This window comes from Protomyctophum bolini (genome assembly GCF_963924005.1).
Source record: "Protomyctophum bolini genome assembly, chromosome: 10".
NCBI classification, from domain to species: domain Eukaryota; kingdom Metazoa; phylum Chordata; class Actinopteri; order Myctophiformes; family Myctophidae; genus Protomyctophum; species Protomyctophum bolini.
The window spans coordinates 25346438-25368472 of NC_137871.1; the positions used below are offsets into that span (position 1 = coordinate 25346438).

At 41.1% G+C, this 22035-nt stretch overlaps 1 protein-coding gene across 2 annotated transcripts in view; it reads left to right on the top strand.

Moving 5' to 3' along the window:
• The first annotated feature begins 5739 nt into the window (after positions 1-5739).
• npm1b (nucleophosmin 1b) overlaps positions 5740-22035 on the top strand; it is a 32039-nt gene continuing 15743 nt past the window's right edge. Inside the window, exons 1-8 of one of the 2 annotated variants that reach the window (XM_080773672.1) lie at positions 5740-5812; positions 7462-7544; positions 10272-10391; positions 10872-10965; positions 11485-11579; positions 13639-13700; positions 13826-13910; positions 19900-19989. In XM_080773672.1, coding sequence (XP_080629798.1) covers positions 5767-5812; positions 7462-7544; positions 10272-10391; positions 10872-10965; positions 11485-11579; positions 13639-13700; positions 13826-13910; positions 19900-19989 — 675 coding nt within the window. In that variant the 5' untranslated portion in view covers positions 5740-5766. The remainder of the gene's footprint in view (positions 5813-7461; positions 7545-10271; positions 10392-10871; positions 10966-11484; positions 11580-13638; positions 13701-13825; positions 13911-19899; positions 19990-22035) is intronic. The other variant, XM_080773673.1, reaches the window with a different exon arrangement.

Here is a 22035-nt window from a genome sequence, read left to right on the forward strand (position 1 = left end):
CAATACAATGTCACCACACAAGATGAAGAAGAGCAAGAGAGGCTGTGTGTGCAAGTACAGTATATCAGACTTCCTATCAGGCACTTTGTTTTGAAGTGAAGGGGCACCAACATAACTATACATCACATCACACAGCTCTTATGTTACGGGTCAGCCCTCAGCCCTCGCCTATCACTTGTTTCCAGTGTTTTTGGCAGCAAAATGATTTGATTTTAGTTTTAGTCATAGTCTCTTGAATAGTTTTTGTCACATTTTAGTCACCTGTAATGTTTTAGTGTTACGTCAAGTTTTAGTCGACTAAATATCATAAGATTTTAGTCGATTAAATCTACAGTTGATTTAATCGAACACAATGTATTTTGGCGGGCCTTGATGCCGTCGTAATGACTATTCACTTGCTGAAAATAACAACACGAAATCAACACTGCTTGCTTCCTTCCTTGAAGGCAGTGAACACTAAAGATACACTCTGGGAGCCGTCATAACTTCAGTTGCTCAATGGGTACAAGGTAGGCCTACAATGGTAACACACAGAGGTCAGAGGTCATGGGTTCCATTTACAGTGTAGCTCAATAATTAGAGTGTATTGCAGGGGTGCGCAACTTTGACAATGGAGAGGACCACTATATTTCCACACTCACTCCAGAGGGCCACATTGCATATTACTGTCGTAGAAAAAACAGCCGATCTACAAGCTCAAAACGCATCACACTGCGACGCGTTTTGAGCTTGTAGATCGGCTATTTTTGCTATGTTTGAATTGAAATCCTGAATAATGTTTTGCTATTTTTGAATTGGAATCCTGAAAAGTCATTAAAATGTTAAGAGTGTATACCTCAACAATTGAGTCAATGTTGGCGAAACATAATAGCACAGTTTCAGTGGTTCTTTAATATCCTTTAGAATTTGCTTGGATTTGGTCTTTATTTATGTGTATATCAAAATGTCACAGCATGTCAATGACACTCTCAGGGAGGCCTCCCAATCCAAATGCTCAATGGGTAGAACATGGTGCTAAAAACATTATTTTCATTGGCCGCTTCATACAATTACCGGTGTACTGTTTCATCTCTTGCTTCCTTGAGGTAGCGTGATGTACAAGTACACCCTCTGGACATGGCACTAGTATGTCCCAATCCAACCCTTGATGCCGGGTACTAAGCACGAAGGCACTGCATGGGGCCCCTTGTTATAGTCTTTGGTATGACCCGGTCCGGCGATCGAACACCGACCTCCCAATCTCAGGGCATCCACTCTAACTGGTCCTATAACTGCAGTTATTTTTTTCAGCAGTTTTGGTTTAGTCTTTTAAACAACACACCATTTAGTCTTATGGTCCTATTTAGTCTTCTGCATTGTTTAGTCTTAGTCTAGTCTTAGTCAACAAAATTAATACTGCTAAACTAGTAGTTAGTAGATAGTTTTAATTATGATGATTGTGCATCAGTGTTGTTTTTGTCGACTAAAACTAAGATGAAAAATGTTTGTCGACTACCTTTTTTCACTGACGAAAACTAAATGTAAACTAAGCTATGGTGACTAAAACTAAGACTAAATGTATTGACAATTTCGTTAACAGCTAAAAACTAGACTAGCACTAAAATGCTAGGAAGGGACTAGTCGACAAGAGATCCAGTATGAGTCCTTTTACACTTGGTTTCATGCTGAAAATAGCAGATCTACAAGCACACAACTCATCGCAGCGCGACTCGTTGTGTGCTTGTAGATCAGCTATTTTCAGTGTAAAAACAGACAAAATACATTTTAGTCTGTAGATTTAGTCGACTAAAACTAGACTAACACTAAAACATTCCAGGTGACTATAATGTGACTAAAACTAATATAAATAAACTATTCAAGAGAATATGACTAAAACTAAAATCTAAATGTACTGCCAAAAACAACACTGTTGTGCATCCTGATGGATACAGTATAACTCATTGGTGTACAGTAGCTGCTAGCAGCTAGAATGTAACAAGTCTAAAGTCTTACAACATAATGACAGTTGTAGTTGCGAACGCAGTGAGCACTTACTATGAGACCTAGCAGATCATGTCTGTGTGTGTGTCTGTCCGTGTGTCTGTCCCGCTATCCAAATATGGAGTGTTGCATCAGCAATCACTCAGCTCCATATATGGGCACAAAAGGGGCCAGGTCCACTCGGCTCCATATATGGGCACAAAAGGGGCACCATATAAGGAGTCCCCAAAGCAGCTATACGTCCAAAACCCAAATATGTACGAGCTGCGTTCGCTTCCCGCGTTTGCGCGTCTTACTCGTGTAGTTCATATACACTTTATACAGCCAGTTATTAACACAAAGCATGCAGCCGCTTCTGCTCAGAATCTATTGTTAATGTGTTGTTATGACATCTGAGAATGTTGATGAAAGCCTTTTTTTATGATTGTCATTTTCAAAACACTTCAAACACGACCTTTTCTTTTGGGTTGGCTGCAGACTATTACGCAGACTACCTCATGCAAAACAAAAACAAAGACAAAGGCATAGCAGTCAGTTTGATGTGGTATAAAAGTATATCCCCATTTACACTCCAATAGTGGCACTGTGGCTCCCCTGGAGTTGCTAACATCAGAGTCCACCTTAATAGTGTGATTGATTTATATATTAACAGTTTGTAGAATTACAGTACATTTAAAGTACAACTCAATACAAAAACTGTTAACTGTGAGTGGACGACACCATAAAGCATTACACTTGTTTACAATAGCTGGGCCCACCATTTTCAATTCATCAAAACATTGAGACGTATGAATATTATATACTTCTATATAGCCAAAAACACAGATTTTACGGGGGCCAGTTTCGAATTGCAGCCGTCCGTAGGTGCCCTTTGAGAGCGGTTTTGAAGGAGTCAAGGGATTTGCATGTCTTAATGACTGTTGGTAGGGCGCTCCACATTTGCAGCAGCTGTAAACTTACAATGTAAATGCTGATTGGCCATAATGCTGTTTTAGCTAATCCATTGTCACACTTTTAACACAGTGAAATCATGGACCTCCTTATGGGTCCATTTGTACAACGCTCAGAGTTAAATTAACATTCTGGGTCTAATGACGTTTGCAAAAACCTTTCAACATTACCACTGTAGTGTGCAAGAAAACTCATTACATGTGGCTGAAGTAAGATTTTGGTAAATATTTAAATAGAATAGAATAGAATTTAAATGGAACCATATTATTCCATGATGATCACAGATACAAAATGCATTTTATGTAGCGATGCACAGTTAATCGGTAGCATAATCGGAATTGGCCATAAAAATGCCATATCGGTATCGGAACAGTCTCAAATAACATTTCAAATAAATCTACATTTAATTTGTGTACTCATCTCATTCAGTAGTCATTCAGTTGTGAAAACAGACACTTGGAAAAGTATTATGCTAATTATTGATTGATTGAATACTTTATTAACAGTACTTCGAGTACAAAATGAGAATGATTCCTATAGGCCTCATGCTCATGCCAAGCAGCCAGTGGTACGTATAGGCATAACCCGACATTAGATTTAAGAAATATTCTTGCACAACCGTGTAGATATAATACTGTAGTATTACGGCCTTCCATGGTTGAGAATCACAAGCTAATTTACTAGAGGAAAGCACAAACCAATCGGTGCTGCTACGTGCGTACATGCAGATGGTTTCACACAGAGGAATGTCAAGCTGACGAATGAAGCAGTCTCTGTGCATTCTCTGCCGGCGTGACAGTGACATGTGTGGCATCTGGCCAGGAGCACGGCTGATGGCACCGCAAGCTTTTAGTATTCACATACATACACGCACACACACATGCTTGCATGCACAAATGACACGGGCACAACAAACACAACAACCGGCATGCACGCACAAACATTTGCACGCACACTTACGCATCCATTGTGCATGGGACGATGGGCTTCGAGTACGGTCGACACTAGCCCTGCACACACACACACACACACACACACACACACACACACACACACACACACACACACACACACACACCTCTGCCTCTGGATATATGTCTATGGCAAAAATATATATATCTTGACCAAAAATGTCCAGCAAGTATGAAAACAGGATATGAGCTATAGCCTACAGTATGAGGAAGAATCTTGAGACATTATGTGGAGCACTTTGTGACTCTTATTCAAAACCTTTGCGAGCTTTCAGTCATGCATGAAGCCTATAGTCATTCCATTCGGTTTCATAATACCAGCAGGAAGCAGTTCAGGCTCTCACCGAGTCAACATTTGCTTTATAGGGGCCATTGTGGTGTGATGATGCTGTTCAAGGTTCAAGGCTATGTACAGTCAGGCACATAAGAGTACAACTTATTTTTGTTTGTTTTCCTTCAGACAATATAGTATCATAGATATACACAACAACAATAAAAAAAATAGATAGAATCAAGAGAGTGCAAAAAAGAGCAAACAAAGATTGCTAAATGAGAAAGATTTGATGCGCAATATTTTCAAGCGAACATCTTTGCTTCTGTTGGTCCCTGGAACTAAATATTTTGAGATATGGGTCGGCGGCCAAATACATATGTTGGGGGTCCTTGACACGAAATGGTTTGAGCACCACTGATATAGCAACAAGTTTTTTTCAGAAAACTGGTATTGGTCTTAATCGGTTAAAGATGAATAATAAATGTGAGCTAATTAGGCTACAGTACTAAATAGTCCAAATAAATAATGCTCAGTTTGTCAGACATAAACCCACATAGCAGAGATTTAATAGTCTTATTGATGTCATCATTAGAGACATGAAATGAAAATGGCTTCCTAAGGGGATATTAAATAACCAAAAATAAATAAACAAACAAACATTTAAAAGAATACCATGGCCTAGAATTCGGCTGAAGAAGGATCATGGCTTTACATTCAAATTGTGAGTTGTACAGTTATATAAAATGACTTGGATTCTTTTTTAATTGATTATGAATCCATGACACTGGAGACTAGGCCAAATATAGTTTGGTTGTATTATTATAATTTATTATTATTATTATTTCGTTTTACTTGATGAAAGATCAGTGCAGATTACATTAACTTTATTAGATATTTTCCAGAATATCATTCATGATCTATTCATGGCAAGTTAGTGTGCCTTAATACTGCAAAATTATTTGTCAACTCTACTTTTAGTAGAGCACTAATATGCTATAAACTCGACTTTTAGTAGAGCACTAATATGCTATAAACTCGACTTGTAGTAGAGCACTAATAGGCTATAAACTAACAATAATTGATGTTGTATACCCAATTTATATTATACAATGTTGTTATATCTACTACATTCCCTAACATAAAACATTGGAGCTGCTCTGTAGAGCTCAATGCCTGGCAAGTGTCTCAATGAAAACGACCATATCATAAGTAAAAATAGATAAATGCCTCGCCTACAGCTATAACAGCCATTCAGACTTAAAATTAATAGAAACTGACGTTATTCAGGGCAATAGCTCTCCTATATTGCATCCATAACTCTATGATTGCATCTGGACAGTGACACTGCAAATCCTTTGCAGCAGCGCCATCCAGTGGCAATCCCTTGCAACTGCTCAAGGTTTTATTTATTTTTTACACCCAGTCGGGTCTAAACCATACTCTATGGTCTAAACCCGCCCACCGTGCTGCTCGAATTATATTGGTCCAATACATTTTACTCCAGAGCGTCTTCGCCACTCACATTGGTTCGCTGGCGCGTCATTCACACGTGCTTTACGGAACTGTAAACACAACAGCCCCACAAAAAAGATGGAGGACGATATTCCAGATTCCAGACCACAAATGTATTTGTTTGGTGAGAGAGCTCGTTTATTGTAGCTTTAAAATCATGTGTTGCACAAAGCAGGGCTTTGGCTATTTATTATAATTTGCTGTTCATACATTGTTTAGCATTTTGAGGCTGTGTGTTTCCAACACCGATTAGATTATGATGATGAGGCTAAAACCTCTGCAGCTGGCGCCAATTCAGCCCTTTTGTTGTTGCGGGAGATTCCACATTGAAATGTAGCCAGAATTATTGGTTTAATTAAAACCGGTTACGTTTGTCTACACTACTGCTACTAAATAATTACACGGTGCCGAATAATCGGTTACATTTGTGTGGCACCAATGGTCGTACCTCCGTACAGTACACGCTCCCCGTGAGTCATAGAATTGTTTTCAAAACACTACTACTACTACTACTGCTAGTCTATACTTAGCCCTGAAACATGACTGCCATGATAATTGTTTCAGGGCTAGTCTATACTAGGCTAAAGCTTTAAATGGTAGGGGCCAAAATAAATACATTTCCTCTCCTACGATGATGAACCATCTCTAGACCTCTCAGGACAGGTTATCTGGGAAAGGTCTGCTTTCTGCCCTCCCTACTACTACAACCACACATAAACGAACACTAGATCTTTTATAATGGGTTTAAATTAATCTAGAATTGCAACAAACATCACCCATATGATTCATTCAAACAAGAAAAAGTCCGATCTGATTGTATTAAACAACGTTAAACTCACCAACATTGAAGCTGTGCAACAACAAAGGCAATCTTGAATCATCCTCTTTCAATCTGTAACGTGTTTGTTTCATACAAATCCAACCGTAGACATAATTATATGAGCTATTTTCTGTCAAGAAATCCCGTGCAGGTGACTCTTTTCTGCGAGTTTGGAAGCACTCGCATCTGCTGCAGCTTCCTGCATTATGCTTTCCAAACAGGTGCAGGGCCTTGAGTGACTTACTTCCATGATTGATTGAAGTATTTATTCACAGAATTAGTGCATTTCAAGTACAACTCAATACAAAAACTGTTAACTGTGAGTGGACGACCCAATAAAGCAGTACACTTGTTTACAAGAGGGTCCACCTTCTTCAATTCATCATAACATTAAGAGACGTACGAATATACGCATCTATATAGCCAAAGAACAGGAAATCATCATAAAGGAGGTAAAAAGGGGGAAAACAAATAGTGAGGGGAAAGGGGTGGGTGGGGGATTCGGGATTTACTGGGCCAGTTTTGAATTGCAGCCATAGGTGCCCTTTGAGAGCTCCCTCTGGTGTTGTGTTGTTAGAAAGAAATATCACACTGCACAGAATTAATATATGTCTACGGTGGACTTTTACTCTAGATTCAACCCATTCTAAATAAATAAAAATATATATAGTGTTGCAAATTGCGGATTGTGGATAAGCAGCATTTAGTTTTTATGCACCACATAGGCCTATCTGGAACAAACTAGATTTTCCTCTTTTATTTTCTCATCTGCACTGTAACTAACTATCTATTCTGATTTTCTTTTTATTCATTTGGTTTTATGCATCCTACATTTTGTAATTTTATAATTGTATTATTGCATTTCCTTGGCTTTGCTTGATGTTTTGTGCAAACCACATTGATTGTTGCCTTGTTGTTGAAATGTGCTCTACAAATACAAATGCCTTGCCTAGGTTGTACCCTCAAGTCAGACAGACGGGAATTCAAAGTTGACGTTGAAGATGATGACACAGAACACCAGCTGTCACTCAAAGCCGTAAGTAAGACTACACTTTCCTTTTTAATTCTTTCCCATGTCCGTATATACATATACCCCGACACTAGGGAACGTCATATCCCAGGTCTGTATATATACAGACCCCAATGTATACTCCGTCTATATAATGGTCCCACCACAGCGTTTAACATTGGTCCGGTTCCTATGACGCTCCAGCTATGGGATTGAAAATATAATCATTAATTATATTATAAAAAATTATAAAAAAAATATAATTGTGAAATCAATGGCTGATGTACATGATAACGACATGCTCTAGGCCCTCCTAGAGCATGTCCAGAGAGCAGAGACCCAGAGTAGCCTACAGGGGAAATGTGGAAATGTATCAACAAACGGGTGATACTTGTAGATTTCAGCGACAGCAAATAACTTAAGACCACTTTTCAACTTATCTTCATATAATAGGTCCTCACTAATGTTCATGATAAAATGTTTTCCTACTCAGTCTGTGTCTCATAGGATGGCTGTTGGCAGTTCAGAAACCCGTCCACCAGTGACATCATCATCAGGCAGATTTGTATTATCGTGATAAAGATGGCTTTTTCGTTTTTAGGAATAGAAAGCCTGCAGTTTCTATTAGCTTGGATTCCCCATCGATGATGAGACACAGACTGAGTAGGAAAGACATTGTGGCATTTTATCATGTCAAGTCAATTTTATTTATATAGCACATTTAAAAACAACAGCAGTTGACCCAAAGTGCTTTCCAGAACAAATATTAATAGTGCAAATAGTAAGACAATAATGAAACAGGCTAAGAACAGGCAGACATGATCATTAGTGAGGACCAATTATATGAAGGTAGGTAGGTTGAAAAGTGGTGAAGTGGTCCTTTAAGTTCACTCGACCTGTTAGAGGGGCAGGGGCTGAAATCCCATATAAAGAGGGGGCACTTTTGGACAAAAATAGCAGATCTACAAGCCCCGAAAACTGCGATGGGTTGAGATCTTTGGGAGACTTTGGGAAAAAAAGCAATTCTCCTGAATGCTAGCATGGAAAGGAAAGGAGTGGCATTTGCATTTCTTTCACCATCAGTAAATGCTGCATGTGTGGTCTGGAGAGGGCAGTTGTTTTACACACGGGTAGAAGGGCAGGGGCTGAAGCCCCCTTTGATGTCTGTGTGTGCACGTCCCTGGCAATAGAGAATAACATGGTGGAAACAAACAAGTGTGAGGAGATGAAGCTTATAATAAAGGATTATTCAGGCAGGGGAATTAACCCCTTTAGCCCCTGGCGCAGACTGTCCTCGTATGCCAGTAGGGATGGGACGATTATATATCATTATTATTGTTTACCGTGATGAAAATACACACAATAATCATACCGTAGAGATTTAAATCTATCGTGTCCTCTGTCATACATACACTAGGATGAATTTTTTTTGTTGAGCTGCAAATTCAGTACCACTGAACCCTCTACTTGATTTAAAAGAAAATAACTGTTGCTTTTGTTATGCTCTTTTACGTTTTGTTTTTGTTAGTCTTGTTCTCCTTCGGTCAGTCTTTCAGCCGGGCCAGGGCAGGCAAGAGCTCACTTGGGCAGGCAGCTGCCTCCATGGTGGCTGTGCTAAGTTCTGGCCAACACAATGTGCTAATCAACTGTCATTTCTTAACATGCACAAAGGAATAGCGTACCTGACTTCTGACTTGACAAGCAATCAATTTGACCGGACATAACAACATAACAGCAGTATCACCTGAACGGACCAGTTACAGACCAGACCAGTTTCACTCCAAACGCAGCAAATACAAATGGAAGAGAATAAGCCAGCAGTAGCCTAAGCCTACTAATGCCTATGCCTTAAAAGTGAGCATAAGAGTGTCTAAACTACCTGCGGTCCTGCCCCTGGCCAGCTGGGGCGCCTGATTGAGGGGAAAGGAACTGGTCGGAATAATGTGTTCCTTCCACGCACTACGTCCGGCCGGGGAAACTCCCCCCTGTCAGTTAAGAAGCAGCTTGGACTCCTCATGCATAGAAGGAAGCATGAGGTCAGTCCGCTGCCCCCCCCCCCCCCAGAGGAAGTGTAGCGCCCAGGATTACATTAGATAATTGACACTGGGTGAAAAAATGGGTTGCAAAATCGTGGGATAAAAATTATTTAAAAAAAAAGAAGAGACAAATGCTGTAACTCGTATGAAAACAGGCATGATGATTAGTCCATCAGTGGTTAACCACAACCACAAGTAAACAGCTCTCATCCTCCGACTTGACTGCTGCTAACGAACAATAATGCATTGCACCTGTGCTGACCGACTGAACCGGTCCACCATTTGTCAAGATCGAGAATGTAATGCATTGTGAAAGCGATTTACTTTGTTCTAATTTGCATTTGTAGTTATTTTTCAGTACCGGTAACTTAAAAAACAGAATTGTGGTAACTTCAGGTCAAGAAATCTCACCATTTGCAGAAGAACATACAGAGAACACTCAACATGGCTACATTTCTCTATCTGCCTCAAAAGAGGAAGTGAACCCTTTTAACCTGTCATAGCTGTGAGGCTGCCTTTGAACATAGGATAACTGTGCCAACAGCTCCATCTACTGACGGGCTAATATGGCACCACCATTTACAACAATAATAATAGACGCAGATGAGACAGATTCATGAATATATATATATTTTTTTAAGTAAATGTATTTCCCCCCCCTGGAGCCCCATACCTTGCCATACCCAATTGACAGTTGACGCCCGTGTCTGTGTTCAAGGTGTGTGTGGGCGCTGAAGCTGAGGATGAGCTTCATGTGGTGGAGATCGAAGGCCTAGCGTTCGACGGAAAGACGACCAAAGTCCCTCTAGCTGCTCTGAGACCCTCAGTCCTGCCCTCTGTGAGTACTGTTCATCGCACCTCAGTCATCTGTAGCCCTGTAGTACGGAAAGCTTGCATTATCATGAGCTACTTTCTGTCCAGTGTTGTTTTTGGCAGCAAATTTAGATTTTAGTTATAGTCTCTTGAATAGTTCTCATTTAGTTTTAGTCACAATTGTAGTCACCTGGAATGTTTTAGTGTTAGTTTTGTTTTAGTCGACTAAATGTCATAAGATTTTAGTTGACTAAATCTAACAGTTGATTTAGTCGAACAAAATGTATTTTGGCGGTCCTTGATGCCGTCGTATTGACTGTTTTTACACTTGCTGAAAATAAACCAACCAAAAAAAGAAACCAACCAACCAACCAACCAACCAAAGCCTACACGCTCATAAGTTACTCCGGATCAGAGTCTTGCCATTAAAGTTGAGAACTTGCTGTACTTGCTCAATGCTCAGCAAATAATTTATAATGACCTTGTTTTGTTGTTTTGTGTCCAGTTGGGTTTAGGTGGATTTGAAATCACTCCTCCCGTAACCTTCCGTCTCCAATCCGGCTCTGGACCCATCTATGTCAGTGGACAGCATTTTGTCAGTGAGTAGTAATGCTACAGCCCAAAAAAAATGTCTTCTGTTTTCTGAAAAACCTTATGTTTCTGTATCAGTGGTGCTCAATATTTCATGTCAAGGAGAAGGACCCCAAAATTATACGTAATGTGCCTCCGCCCCCCCCATCTGAAAATATGTTGTTCCAGGGATCCCCCCCCCCCCCCCCAGAAGCAAAGATTTGATTTAAAATGTTTACACATTTTAACAATGTTTCAAAAATAGCAGACCTACAAGTTCATAGCACGGCACCGCACTTTGAACTGACACTATACTGACACTAGTTTTACTAACTAGTTAGGGCTGACTTCAAAACCCACGATAATTTAAAAACCTGTGCCTCGGTTACAATTAACCCATTTAGACCCGACGTCGAAATAAAAAAAGTCTTCCTAAATCATGACAATTTTCTGAAAAATCTCATGTTTCTATATCAGTGATTTCATGTCAAGGACCCCCTCAGTGATTCTCATGCATATTCATGCTGACCATTTTGTTTCCTTTGCAGGTGTGAAAGATTCAGATGATGACGAGGAGGAGAATAATACGTCACCCGTGAAGAGACCTGCCAGTCTGCTGATGAAGGGGAAGAAGGCTCTACCGGTAGTTACCATTTTAGAGTTTGACTTACTTACTTACAATTTAGACATTAGCAGACGCTTAATCCAGAGCGATTTGCAGTAAGCAGGGGTGCATACTTAGTTTAGACTAGTCATTGGTTAGACATGGGTTAAGGTTAGGTTTAGGTGTGCTGTCCCGTGGGAGGTTAGGGTTAGGGTGAGGGTTTGAGATAGGTTGTAGTTGTAGGACTAATGACTGGTCTAACCAAATGACTAGTCTAAACTAAGTACTGTCTAAACTAAGTACTGCACCCCAGTAAGAAAGGAAAACATGAAATGCAAATGCATATACATGGTAATCTAGGATCATAGGTAAACCATTGATTGAGTGAGTGATTGATTGATTGATTTAAGTATTTCGTCACATAATTTGGAGCGACGTCCCCCGGAAGGGTTGACTCCTCCCACTTCTAGACCAGAGCGAGGCCAATGCGTTCCTCCAGGCTTCCATTTTTTTCGCCGACGAAAATGATTGCCTGGGTATCGAGGCTAGGGGCAGCCAGTCATGACAGGGTCGCTTACGTTTCATGAGCAGTTGTTAGTCAGGATTCACCTGACCAAAACTGTTAGAATATTGAGAGATACAGTAAGAGGTTTCTGCCCGACAGCAACGATATCCACTATTCAATTAAAAAGAAAAGTAATCTATAGAATAATCGTTAAGAGAATAATGGGTAGTTGCAGCTCTAATGGGGTTTTAGGTTTGTGTATGAACTGAACAGTATTTATTTTATTTTATTAGATGGTTTTATAATCACTATTCTTTTTAATCATTATTATTTTTCTTGTCTGCACATCATGGTAATTCTTTGTATATTATATTTTTTTATTGATGCTGTTATTACAATTTAGCTTCAGGGTTAAAATATAAGGCGTGGGCGTTTTCGTGCTTCGGGAACGGACAGCACCTGCCGCTCGTTACTCGTGTTGATTTGAGGATGCAGCTGCATGTTTTCGCCGGCTCTGGATCCATGTGTGTAGAAGCACATCTCCTCAGTGTTGTTCTCTACACTTAACCTTTGGCAGTAGCTATTTCACACTCAACAGGACCATGTGCTCACAATACACGTGAGGAAACAAACACTCACACTCTCTCTCTAAGTCTAACACAATCACCGCATTGTCGCCGTTTGGAAGGAAACCATCTAACCAAAACGGTTACTTTTCAGGAAATGTAATAAAAATCACGTCCCACGTCCGAAACGGTCAAGAAATAAGTTACCATGTGGTGGTCCCCGGGGGGTCCGTGTGGGGTCCCCGGAACATCCAGAGCAATTTCCAAATGCTTCCATCATACAGTCTGGAGCAACGTAAGAGTCATGAGTAAAATATAAAGCGGAAGTGGATACTCCTCCTCACTTCCTTTTCGTCTTCACAGTCGCGCAAATGTATCCTAATATAAATAGAAATCTATGGCTTCTAAGCATATACAGCTTGTTGCTTAGCAGAAAAGAAAAAAAAAATAAGCTCCAAAGATATTTTAAAATATATTTTCGTGAACTGAAATGGCAGCTTCCTTACTCAGATTTTCGGGAGGTGTAGTTCCAGACTCTATATAGCATTCGGAGATTGTGGAATAGTTGTCTGTCTACACGAGACTAGGCACCGCTCAAAAACAACCTGACTTCCAATGGATCCAAATTTTTATTTAGTCACAAGCTCTTGTTAATATTTTACAATGGTTCAATATTTATTTCAAACTCCAGACACAGTTCATCTTCAACATCTTTCAAAAGTAGCCAAAATATCAGCTTCACGAGCTCACAATGACTGTCATTGCGATGCGTTGTGGGCTTTCAGATCCGCTATTATAGCTACTTCTCGCTCTACAATCGCTGAAATATGGAGATCTGCCCTAGCAGCGACGATATACCATATATCTCATTAAAATTGTCATAACAACACTCATGATCCACTCTCATTTTAATGTTGGAACATTGTTTGGGCCATTTTCTTTCCCTGTGTTGTTATGTTCCTAATCGTTGCACTTGCCCTATGCCCTATATAATTCAGGCCTGATTCAGATTGTTCTTACTCTGCAGAAAAAGCTAAAGATGGACTCGGATGATGACGATGAAGACGACAGTGATGAAGACGATGATGAGTATGCCTTTTTTAAATTGTTTTCTCTGTGTGTTTGCGTGTAATGTGCCAACTGCCTTGCTAAATGGCATTTTGTTTTGTCTTCCTGCTATCCTCATTGGTTCCCGTCCTGATTCTACCATCCAGTGACGATGACGACAACGACGATGATGAAAGTGATGAAGGGGATGCAACAAAGAAGAAGAAATCAGCAAAAGCGCAGCCCAAAAAGGTAAGCATTTGTTCCTTTATGTTTATGCAAGGTTTTATCTCACGTAACCCTTATATTGAAGAGCCAAATATCCATAACTGCATGTTACAATGACACAATGCTGTGTGTGGTGTCTTGACCGGTTGTTGTTCTCTCGGTCGGTGGTGGAAAGAAACCCGACCGCGAGTATCACAGTGCCTGCTGTAGGCAGTTGAAAAACCTTGTATTCACCAGAAACCACATTCATTGCGCACATTAATTGCAAGTGGATGCGCTTGCATCTTCAAAATGGCCACTGTATCACTTTGACTGTTATGCTAACGAGTGGCAGCTAACGATACGATCCGATCAAAACATGGATTAAAGAATATAAACCCTGGAAAACGTAGGCTATGGTTCTGGCAGTCTAGACCATTAATTTAAGCCTACAGTTACTACGGTTCTGGCTCCGTGTTAAGTAACTTAAATAAATTTACTTGGTTACGTTCCACCACTTGAGGGTTATCCAATAGGCACCTCCCCATTCCAGTTTTACAAGTTTTTATTAATTTAGGCCCAACAATTAATGCTCATCATATTTTTGGATATCCAAAGTGATTAAAATCTAAAGTGACACAGATGCTTTCCTGGTTTTCATGGGGATTTGAAAACCCTAACAATAATTATGAAGTTATTTGTTGATTTATTTTCTGACATAATTCTGTGCATTTCAGTTCTGTATTTATATTCTAGCGAGAATGGGAAAATCAGTCGCCGGCTAAATCTTTTAATTGGTCGACTTATTTGTTTACTTGATCATTTGATAAAGTATTAGAAAAATCGGTTTTGGAGTTTATTTGGCAGATTTTTGAGTACTTCAACAACACTGGATTAGGGCTTGGGGATAGAAAAAGTGGGTAGTTTATTATTATTATTTGTTCTCCAGTCCTGTTCTGTGTCCACCAGGTGTCAGTGCTCGTCCTCGTTTGCAGGGGAAGATAATAGTCTTCTTGAAGCAGTCTTATGACATCAAATGTAGTCAGTCTTTTGAATACATTTAATTTCATATCAGATATATATCTGTAAAGGTTTTGTTTTAGTCTAGTAAACATGAAGATTTTAGTATACTAAATCTACAGTTGATTTTGTCGACAAAAATGTACTTAATTGGCCTTGATGGTGTTGTAATGCCCGATTCATACATGGTTGGTTGCATGCTGAAAATAGCAGATATACAAGCTCACAAGCTGCTATAGAGTTCAACACCCAAGCGCAACCAAGCATAAAATTACTTGTCTTTTAGTTCTACTGGATCTCTTCTCCACTTCAAGTCCTTCCCTAGTAACATTTTAGTCAATTTATTTTTAATTTGTTGACGAAATTGTTAATATATTTAGTCTCAGTCTTTAGTCATCATAGTTTGTTTTTCATTTAGTTTTCGTCAGTGAAGAAAAGGTAGTCGACGAATATTTTTCGTCGTAGGTTTTTGTCGACGAAATCAACGCCGTCTTGGAAGTCTCTCTATTACTGGCAATCAAGCCCTGTGCAGCTGTAGCTTCCTCTCCTCGCCCCCTTCTGCCCTCGTTGACCCACTGTCCGTCTGTCTGTCCGTCCGGCGCTCGTCTGAGAGACGGAACACGGAACTTTTTAGATCTTGTTCCCTCTCTCTCTCTTGCTCTCTCTTTGCACCCACCTGTTTTCAGAGAGCAAACCACAGGGTCTGGTGCAAGGAGTAATGATGGGATTTCTCCTCTGTAATCTACTCCTGGGATTCTCACAGTCCCCACCAGCAGCACCAATGACATAATCTAGGTTTATGCTATAGCAGACGGCCACCGCACGCACCCACGCCACGCACGCAAAGACACACACACAGGAAGACCAGGCGTACATGCATTTGCGATTTTGCGCACATGCACAATGGTCACACAGACACATTGCACACACGCTCACAAACGAGCGCACTAGTTGTGTGTGCATAAAAGAATCCTCTCATTTTTGTGTAACACACACACACACGCATAACTTTGTCCCTCTGTCATCCCGGCTGTTCATATCATTGCTCTTTTGATCGTCTCTCTCGTGCCATTTCTCCTCTTTGCACCTGGCCTTTGTCTTTGAACATTGTTTTGCGTGCTAGCGCAATCACTTGCATGCATACACGTGTCTCTCTCTCTCTCTGTGTGTGTGTGTGTGTGTGCGCGCGTGCGCGGAGGCTGCCTCGTTTTTTTCCGTGTACGCGCGTGTGTGTGTGTATCTGTTTGTGATTTTTTTCTTCTTTTTTTTCGTAAGGCATCGTCCCAAGTGTAAAACTGTGCCAGGGCGAAAAAAGATCAAAGTGGGGCAGATGCACATACCTGCGATGTGAGCAGGCAGCCATTCTTTTTTTTTGTTGCCGCAGGGCAGGACGACAGCTGAGCATTTCTGTCACCTGTTGATTTATACAGTCAATTCTTCCTCACACCCTTCCCTCCTCCTCCTCCCCCCCCCCCATCTGAGGCCGTCTACCCCCCCACCCCCTCTATCTATTCCAATCACTTTTTGTATTATTATTATTATCACTTGTATTATAATGACATGTAGCAATAGAATGAGGGGTCTTCAACAGGGGGTCTGCTAGGGGGTCTTCAGAGTTACTACAAGGCGAGGGGGTTGCCAAAGCTTTGCATGATAAGGATATATTTTGAACTTGAACCCTAGAAACCCGCGAGGACTTTATTAGCCCACTGTGAGGCGTTGTGACTGTAGGCTTGGAGATCGGCTATTTTGTGTGGAGTAGCAGCCCAAACTCATGTAGTGTTCGGGCCGCAGAGCTGGAACCTCCAGTACAGTGGTTCTGGTCAGCCCTGTAAATAAAAAACCTTTTCATCCACAACACTGCAGAATTACATTGAACTGTACAGCACCTTATATTTATGTCAAATTTCTCGGAGAAAGATTTACATGTAAATCTTTCAGTGACAGTATGTCACGAGGAAGATTTGAGCGAATATGTTGTTTCCATTATAGGACAGATTGAAAATAACTTTTATACTTGGTGTTTAACCACTTTGACCCCCAGGCCAGAAATATATGTATTTGGCCACAGACCTCAAGTCTTGAGTTAAAAGCGTGCACTCTGAAAGAATATATTCAAAGATTTGCGCCACATTTTCAAGATTTTTAAAAGATTGCAGATCTACATGCTCGTAGCGCGGCACTCTGTGCATAATGCTTAAAACACCACCCGTTCAGAATGGGCTAATCTGGTGGGAACATTCACCAAATCAGATCTACAAGCTCACAACGCGTCAGTACTGTACTCCAAGGCTGAAAATGTAAGTACAGTGGAACTCGGATGCGTTTTAACAAAGTGTAGAGGGTCTAAGTGCCAAATAAAGTATCCTGTGGCACCCCTGGACTTGCATCACGGCACACTAGGGTTTGACCCACTTTGAGAAACCCTGTAATCCACATTTGGCACAGCTGCTATGAGAGGGATCCAAACAGAAACAAGCACCTCTCTTTCTGCTGCACAGAGGCAACACGGATACATAGTATCCTCCATTTGTCAGTGCTGATCATTCACTTATAGTTTCCGAACAAACATCCCTTGTTGTTCCACCAGCTAATACGGGTCTTTCCCCAGCCGTCAGGTTCCCCGTTCCCCTCAGTCAACCTGTGTAATTACCTGGTAATGGCTTCGGCTTCAAGTACATGCATTTTCTGAGCTCCCGAACATTTCCCTCGCAATCCCTGGTATTCACGTTGGAATGAACGAGGAGCTGTAATTGCCCGTGTTGACACAACCCGCTACAAGGCAATTACACATGTAATTTCCTAGAGCAATACTTAGGTAATGGAAGGTGGTGGATGAATGGATGGATGGATGGATGGATGGAGTAGGGCCCGACGGGGGAAAGCAGCGAGACGCAGTGTGTGTCGACGTCGTAGACAGATTGGAAAATAAGTATTTTGGCTTTTTTAACCCATTTAGACCGGAGTACGATTCTACAAAATTTCAGAAAAACCCTGTTTCTATGTCAGTGGTGGTCAACCTTTTTCAGGACCCCCAAAATTATCTGTATGTGGCCGTGAACCCCCATGTGAAAATGTGTAGTTCCAGGGATTCCCCCACAAGCAAAGATTTTAGTTAAGAAAGTTCGCTCTGAAATAATATATTATTCAAAGATTTGCGCCACATTTTCACGACTTTTCAAAAATAGCAGACCTACAAGCTCGCTATGAGCTTGTAGATCTGTTATTTTTCAATAGCTAAAGTAGAACATAATGCTTGAAACACCAAAAGGGGTTCCCGCCCAAAATGGGTTTTAATGGAGGGAAAGACAGTAGGCTGACAGGAAATGGGGGGGGGGGGGTGACATGCAGTAAAGGCCGTCGGGAGTCAAACCCGCGGTACACTGCCAGACTGGATTACCAGCCAAGGTATATATCACGTGTCGCACTATGAGCTTATAGATCTGCTATTTAAAAAAATATATATATATCCCCACGATTTCGTTACCCATTTTTCACCCCTGTGTCAATTATTTAATGTGATCCTGGGCTCTACACACTCTCCGCCAACCTGGTCCCCATATATGGGGGACATGGGGAGAGCAACAGACTTGAACTCATGCTTCCTTCATGCCTGAGTGTCCAAGTTGCTCCTTTACACCTGACAGGGGGGAGTTTCACTTAGCACGTGGAAGGAACACGTTATTCCAACCAGTTCCTTTCCCCTCCATCAGGCGCCCCGGCTGGCCAGGGGGAGGCAGTTTAGAGACCAGGATTACTGCATGTTTTTTGTGAGGGTACCTACCCTAGGGGACACGGGGAGAACATGCAAACTCCACACAGAAAGGCCCTTTTGCCAACCCGCCTCGGGTATTGAGCTAACTGTCCAGGCAAAAAATGTAGTAGCACTAATTTATATAAAAATAAAGTTAAAAGTTAAAATATGGAAGTAGATACAAGGTTTCTGCCTGACGACTATATATATATATATATATATATCACGCCGCAGCCACACGATTGGCTGCTTGGAAGGGCAGACTGTGTGTGTTAACGAGCAGGTGTGCCTAATAAAGTGGCCACTGAGTGTATGACTTAATACCGCTTTAATATATACATAATGATGCTATTCCTCGTTTCAAGCTGTATTTAATATCTCTATCCACCTACTGGTTGTTGTAACACCTGCCTTTCCCCCCCGCGGGGATGCATAAATGAGACACTGATGGTGTAAACAAAGACGATAATGAGATGACTGTTTCCCACAAGAGGGCACCATTCTGACGCTTTAGCCCGTTGAAACCCGAGAAAGCATCAGTGTCATTTTATGATTTTCAGCTATGCTTTTTACCACTTTTAATTATACTTAAGATATTCGAAAATAGCAGATCGACAAGCTCATATAGAGTACCACTTTGTGCCACAATATGAGCTTGTACTAGCTTGTAGATCTGTAATTATTATTGTTTATTGTGAAGATTTTCGCAAATCTTTGAATATATATATATATATTTTAGCTTTAACTCAAATCTTTGCTTCTGCGGGTCCCTGGAACTACCGGTAAATATTTTGAGATGGGGGTTGGCGGCCAAATAAATGGTCCTGGTCCTTGACCTGAAATAGTTTGAGCACCACTGATATGGAAACCTTTTTAGAATGGGCCTCAGGTTTTAATGGGCTAAGCACGTGCTTACAGTTCATATTGGTAATAATGATATCATTGTTAAAGCGTTGATGAAATACACAACGCGCTGCGACGCTGCTATTTTCAGCATGCAACTTAGCATAAAACTGGATCTCTTGTCCACTAGTCCCTTCCTAACATTTTAGTCTAGTTTTTATTTGTTATTAGTTTCCATTTAGTTTTAGTCAGTGACCAAAGGTAGTCGACGAACATTTTTCGTCTTATTTTTAGTCGACGAAATCAACACTGTTAAGAAGGCTCTATCTGCACATTCACTGTGTGAGTCACAGAGGAAGAGCATCAGCTGAATGAACGACCTGACAATGTGGCGTCGATGTTCGCTTCCTTCCTCAGAGTCCAGAGTCTCTGCGTAAGAAGCCCAAAGGGAAACAAAATGGCTCTCCAGGAAAACCAGGAACATCAGCAGTAAAGCCTTCCACTAAGGTAAGGATAGAGCTACCGTATGACACCTGCTCAGCCTTCTAAAACCCATTTAGACCTTCGACAGTTTTCTGAAAAACCTATGTTTCTATGTCAGTGGTTTGTCATGTCAAGGAGCCCCACAATTATATGTATCTGGCCGCCGACCCCCATCTGAGAATATGTAGTTCCAGGAACCCTCCCAGAAGCAAAGATTTGAGTTAAAAACGTTCACTCTGATATAATATATATTACAAATTTGCGCCACATTTTCATGGTTTTTCAGAAATAGCAGATCTACAAGCTCCCCGCGCTACGAGCTTGTAGATCTGCTATTTTTCAATAGCTAAAGCATAACATAATGCTTAAAACACCCAACATGGGTGCCATCTCCGTCTTTTAATGGTTTGTATTGTTTGTTGTATTTGTTGTAATGTTTTATATTCAGTTTGAGATTGCGCTATAGGCTACTACTGTCTATCAGTGTCTCCGTGTCTAGGAGAAAAAACAGGAAGTGGTTGGTCCGTCAGTAAATAGGTTCCCCCCCCCCTCGTTGACGGAACGATAGTCGAAATCACCCTTTTTATCTCGGATTCTAATCCTGGATTCTAATGAAATTGAGCTTTATTTACGGCCGATCACTGATCACTGAAAAATCATGCCTCGGGTGGTCCGCGATCCTCCCACGATAGGATTGCTTATCCGTGAGCTAACTTTTGGTTAACCCATTTACTAGCAGGCGCAGTGCAGGCAGGTAAGTCGAAACCCAGTGCAGTTGAGGTGTGTTGGCCTTAGCACTTAAAATAGGTGTGGTTGGCCCGCTTTCAATCTCAGTGTCGTGTTTTCAACATTCACTACGGAATTGTCCCGGAATTAAAATAATAAATACTACCGTAATTTCCGGACTATAAAGCGCACCTGAATATAAGCTAAATTTTGGGAAAAAAACTAATATATATACAGTACAAAGCAGGTGGTCATAGAGATAGATTTAGAAGGTCCCCTAGTGGCCGTTAGCTGTAAAAATCCATAGATTAGCCGCACCATTGTATAGGCTGCAGGGTTCAAAGCATGGGAAAAAAGTAGAGGCTTATAGTCTGGAAATTACGGTAGTTGTTTTCAGTGGTCATGCATAAATGTCTCAATTCAATGCTTAGGCTGATGTCTGTCAATCAGTCGTTGCCTATATGTGACCAGATTTAACTGAGAGCCTGCCATCGCGCAAATTCCAGCTTTTCACCAGAGGAGAAAAACTTTTTTCTTCTTCTTGTGCTAATGAGTCAATTGCACAGGCAGACTTTTCACATACTAGAGCATGTCTGAAATATGCGTCAGAGCTGAAATCATGTAAATTTGAAATAAATGCTTAAACATGTAGCTAGGTGTAATGTTAGAGACCACAGAAGTGAACCTTCATGCCTGTTTTCTCAACTCACTGTTTTTCTGCAAGACATTACTCTATAAGCCTCAATATCTCCAAAACTGGTGGGTCAAACTGAACAACCATGTCAATTTGAAGCTATGATTCCCTGCTTTCACATGACATGAAAATACGCGAAAACACATTACCCACCTATGGTGTATACATGTGCACGTGCATGATTGGTTGTGCGTGCACGACGGACGTGCACATTGACAGTGTAAGCGTCCCGATTTGAGGGGCTGAATATTTGGTCACCCTAAACTTAAACCTGGTTGACCAACCTCACAGGATCTTGCCATTGATTCTGCAAGACTCACCGCATTGCCTGTATTAAGAATAGTGACAAACCCGCAACATTACACTCAGCTGGAGAGCCATGGAACACAGTCGTCTTGGACCACTTGTCTTCCAAAACACACACACATTTGAACTTTGCAGTCTTTATAAGCAAACACGCCTGACCTCTGACCTTTGAACGTGTTTCCTCAGGGCAGGGTTTTAAACCTGTGACCTTTGTGGGCTGACCCCCGCCGTCTTGGGTTGCAGCCCACCTTTGATTCCGCCCTTCCCGCACGCACACGCGCACGTGCACGTGCACACGCACGCACACACGCACACACACACACACACACACACACACACACACC